The following is a 5,337-nucleotide window of genomic DNA, read 5'->3' on the forward strand; positions in this document are numbered from 1 at the left end:
AATCATAATTTTTGGATTCCAAAAAAAATTTAAATACTCATATACATAAAAATATTCTAAATGTACGGTATGAATTTTGGAGAAAAATATGTTGTATTTTGAGCTATCCAAAAAATATAAATTTCTGACAAATATCTACCCCTATACGTAGCAACAAATTTAATTTTTTCTATAGCTTAAAATACAATGCAATTTCTACCGAAACTTCACAAGAATATTCAGGACATGTGAATGTATTCATGAAATAGAATATTCAGGACATGTGAATGTATTCATGAAATAATTGTGATGATTTTTTAAAACACAGATACACAGTTTTTTTTAAATATTTTGAAACCTGGGAGCACCGGTGCTCTTGTGCACCAAATCTGCTGCTAGTTTCCGTAATAATTGCTCTCTTTTCCATGGCGGCTGATATGGACCAACCCCGTCGGCGACTTTTGTATTGTTGGATCTGCGGTTGACATCATCAGTGGCCTCGTCAAATTTTGTTTTTCTTGTGGTGTCCTCCTGGACCGAAGAAGGGAACGGCGGGATCACTACCCTGGAACCGTTGCTAGGGTCGACAACATGTCCGGCGAATATGACTGCATCTGACCCCTCCTCGATGATGAAGTAGGCAAACGGGTGGTCGGCGACGAAATTCACTCTCCGCCCGCACTTCGCTTTACCAAATGACATGGTGACAGCGGCGGCTCTGGTTCCTTCCTCGTTGACCTCGATGACAGCCTTCTGAAATACCTCCTGCAGGTGCAACGGCAAGTTGGAGCCATCGTCCTCCAGCATCTGGGACAGGTTGGCCGTTGGACCGAAAGGCAACCGGAGACCTAGATCTTGGAGCACTGTGGTGACGCTGCTGCAGGAGTTGAGCTCGAACTTGGGCACCCTGAACTGGCCGACCCCCACCGTCGTCGACTGTGGCAGGTGCTGGAGCAGGAAGCCCGGGGACGACGTGATCTTGTCCAGCAGGCTCCCTAGGCCATCGCGCTCGTCCGGGAGGAAGATGCACATGTTTTGTTCACACTTTATGATGTTTTGATGCATTTTCCGGAACTAACCTATTAACAAGATGCTGAAGTGCCAGTTCATGTTTTCTGCTGTTTTTGGTTCCAGAAATCCTACAAAGTGTTGGAGATATGCCCAAGAGGCAATAATAAAAGTGGTTATTATATATATCTTTATGTTTATGATAAATGTTTATATACCATGCTATAATTGTATTAACTGAAACATTGATACATGTGTGATATGTAAACAACAAAGAGTCCCTAGTAAGCCTCTTAACTAGCTTGTTGATTAATAGATGATTAGTTTCATAATCATGAACATTGGATGTTATTGATAACAAGATTATATCATTATATGAATGATGTAATGGACACACCCAATTAAGCGTAGCATAAGATCACGTCATTAAGTTATTTGCTATAAGCTTTCGTTACATAGTTACCTAGTCCTTATGACCATGAGATCATGTAAATCACTTATACCGGAAAGGTACTTTGATTACATCAAACGCCACTGCGTAAATGGGTGGTTATAAAGGTGGGATTAAGTATCCGGAAAGTATGAGTTGAGGCATATGGATCAACAGTGGGATTTGTCCATCCCGATGACGGATAGATATACTCTGGGCCCTCTCGGTGGAATGTCGTCTAATGTCTTGCAAGCATATGAATAAGTTCATAAGAGACCACATACCACGGTACGAGTAAAGAGTACTTGTCAGAGACGAGGTTGAACAAGGTATAGTGTGATACCGATGATCAAACCTCGGACAAGTAAAATATCGCGTGACAAAGGGAATTGGTATCGTATGTGGATGGTTCATTCGATCACTAAAGTCATCGTTGAATATGTGGGAGCCATTATGGATCTCCAGATCCCGCTATTGGTTATTGGTCGGAGTGAGTACTCAACCATGTCTGCATAGTTCGCGAACCGTAGGGTGACACACTTAAAGTTGGATGTTGAAATGGTAGAACTTGAATATGGAATGGAGTTTGAATATTTGTTCGGAGTCCCGGATGAGATCCCGGACATCACGAGGAGTTCCGGAATGGTCCGGATAATAAGATTCATATATAGGATGTCATTTTATGTGAATTAAAATGATTCGGAAGGTTATATGGAAGGTTCTAGAAGGTTCTAGAAAAGTCCGGAAGAACACACCTAGGAAGGTGGAGTCCACATGGGACTCCACCTCCATGGCCGGCCAACCCTAGTGGGGTGGAGTCCCAAGTGGACTCCCCCATAAGGGGCCGGCCACCCCCCCATATGGTAGGTGGAATTCCCACCTCTAGTGGGAATCCTAGCTTGGGAAGGTTTCCCACCATATGGAAGGTTTTGGGTTCGGGTCTTATTCGGAGACTTGTAGTCCAACACTTGGGGCTTCCACCTATATAATGAGGGGCATAGGGGAGGGGGGCCGGCCACACCAAAGCCACCACCTTGGCCGCCCCCTATAGTGGCCGGCCACCCCCTCTCCCCAAACCCTAGCGCCCCGCTCCTCCACCATATCCCGCACGCTTAGCGAAGCTCCGCCGGATTTCTCCACCGCCACCGACACCACGCCGTTGTGCTGTCGGATTCAAGAGGAGCTACTACTTCCGCTGCCCGCTGGAACGGGGAGGTGGACGTCGTCTTCATCAAGAACCGAACGTGTGAACGAGTACGGAGGTGCTGCCCGTTCGTGGCGCCGTGATCAAGATCTTCTACGCGCTTTTGCAAGCGGCAAGTGATCGTCTACCGCAGCAACAAGAGCCTCATCTTGTAGGCTTTGGAATCTCTTCAAGGGTGAGACTCGATAATTGATACGTCCAAAACGTATCTACTTTCCCGAACACTTTTGCTATTGTTTTGCCTCTAATTTGTGTATTTTGGATACAACTAACACGGACTAACGCTGTTTTCAGCAGAACTGCTCTGGTGTCTCGTTTTTGTGCAGAAATCCAACTTTCGGGAAAATCCTCGGAATTTCTTCAGATGGCCCTATTTTACCAAAATATTGACGGAGCCAGAAGGGCAAAGGAGGTGGAGGCCCGAGGGCCCCACACCACATGGCGGCGCGGCCCAGGGGGGGCCCGCGCGGCCATGTGGTCTGGCCCCCTCGGCCGGCCTCCGACGCCCCCCTTTGGACTACTTATCGGGTTCGACCTAAAAACGCACAGAGAGAAGTCGACATCGCCAGAAACCCTCCAGAGAGCCGCCACATCGCGAAACTCCGTCGCGGGAGCCAGAAGTCTCCGTTCTGGCACTCCGCCGGGACGGGGAATTGGAGGAGATCTTCACCGCCATCACCGCCAACGCCTCTCCATCAACCAGCAATGTTTCCCCCATCCATGTGTGAGTAATTCCCCCGCTGTAGGCTGAAGGGGATGGTAGGGATTGGATGAGATTGGTCATGTAATAGTCATAAGATTGTTAGGGCATAGTGCCTAGTATCCGTAGATGTCACTTTTATGATATTGTTGCAACTTGTTATGCTTAATGCTTGTCACTAGGGCCCGAGTGCCATGATCTCAGATCTGAACATGTTATTGATTCATGAAGATATTCGTTGTTTATGATCTTACCTATAAGTTGTATACACATGTCGCTGTCCGGAACCAATGGCCCCGAAGTGACAAGAATCGGGACAACCGGAGGGGATGGTAGTGATGTGAGGATCACATGTGTTCACGGAGTGTTAATGCTTTGCTCCGGTACTCTATTAAAAGGAGTACCTTAATATCCAGTAGTTTCCCTAGAGGCCCGGCTGCCACCGGCTGGTAGGACAGAAGATGTTGTGCAAGTTTCTCATTGCGAGCACGTACAACTAAATATGGAACACATGCCTATTGATTGATTAGTACTTGGATACCGTTTTATTATTATCTGCAAATGCCCATGCTTTGATTGTTACATGAGTTTCTCTCATCCATGCAACGCCCGTTAAATCCGTCCCTGTGCCTACAGTATTTTAATCCTGCTGTTTACTATAATCACTACTGCTGTCTTTGTTTCACCGCTGTTATTTCACTATTTCCACTGCCATAAAACTGTTACTATTGATAAACTCTTGCGAGCAAGTCTATTTCCAGGTGCAGCTGAATTGACAACTCCGCTGTTAAGGCTTACAAGTATTCTTTGTCTCCCCTTGTGTCGAATCAATAAATTGGGTAATACTTCCCTCGAGACTGTTGCGATCCCCTATACTTGTGGGTCATCAAGACTATTTTCTGGCGCCGTTGCCGGGGAGCATAGCTTTATTTGGAAGTTCACTTGGATTGATATTGTTCGCTGCAAATTCTCCATTATGGGTAAACCTCGCGATACTAAGATCGCCATATTACCATCCACTACAAGAAAAGGTACAACTCTGAGTACCTCTGCTGCTCTTGATTCACCATCTGTGATTGATAAACTTGTTTCACCGCCACATGCTTCGCGTGCTGGTACTTCTGCTGAATCTGAAAATTCTCATAATATTGATAATGTTTCTGCTGTGCTTGATGATAGTGGTTCATTGGGATCTTTTCTAGATGCTACAATTGCTAAGTCTAGACAAATTGAAAATACTGAAACTCCTAATGCTGCTACACCTGTTAATTCACCTGAGTCTGTTGAATATTCTAGTGATGATCTTGATGAAGATTATGTAGAGCTTGATGATGATTTTATTGAAAAATGCAATGCTACTACTGATGCAAGAAAAATTAAAAAGTTGCTTGCAGAACATGCTGTTAGATATAAACCATCTCCTGATCCTAAATTTGCCACATCTCCTATAAACATTAGGGATAAAGATTATGATTTTTCTCTTGATCTATCTCATATAGCTATTGTTGAGAAAACACCCTTTTGTGGTACTGAAAAAGAAAGTGCTGTTGAACACTTGACTGAGTTATCTACTCTTAGTGGCGTGTTTTCTGATGATGTCAAGATGCGTACTTATTTTGTCGCTAAAATTTTTCCTTTCTCATTAAAGGATGACGCTAAAACTTGGTATAATAATTTGCCTCCTGGTTCTATTAAAAGTCCAACTGACTTGCGTGATGTTTTCTTTCGAAAATACTTTCCTGCTAGTGCTCAACATGCTGCTTTGCAGAGAATTTATAATTTTGACCAGGAAGATGGAGAGAAATTGCCTGAGGCTTGGGCTAGATTTTGTTCTCTTATTAGAGCTCAGCCTGACCATGATTTAGAAAAGCATGATTTACTTGATATATTTTATAGTGGACTAACTATTGAGTCTAGGGCATACCTGGATAGTTGTGCTGGTTGTGTTTTCAGGAAAAGAACTCCAGGGCATTTATTTGAAGAATTATTGGCTAAAATAGGCCGGAATCATGATGA

The 5,337-nt window shown here is 44.3% G+C and overlaps 1 protein-coding gene across 1 annotated transcript; it reads right to left on the minus strand.

Moving 5' to 3' along the window:
• Positions 1 to 321: 321 nt before the first annotated feature.
• LOC127303339 (putative serpin-Z8) lies at positions 322 to 1,011 on the minus strand. Its single transcript, XM_051334082.1, has one exon. The coding sequence runs from the start codon at positions 1,009 to 1,011 to the stop codon at positions 322 to 324; it is 690 nt and encodes a 229-aa protein (XP_051190042.1).
• Positions 1,012 to 5,337: the final 4,326 nt, after the last annotated feature.

This window comes from Lolium perenne, chromosome 5 (genome assembly GCF_019359855.2).
Source record: "Lolium perenne isolate Kyuss_39 chromosome 5, Kyuss_2.0, whole genome shotgun sequence".
Taxonomy (NCBI): Eukaryota; Viridiplantae; Streptophyta; class Magnoliopsida; order Poales; family Poaceae; genus Lolium; species Lolium perenne.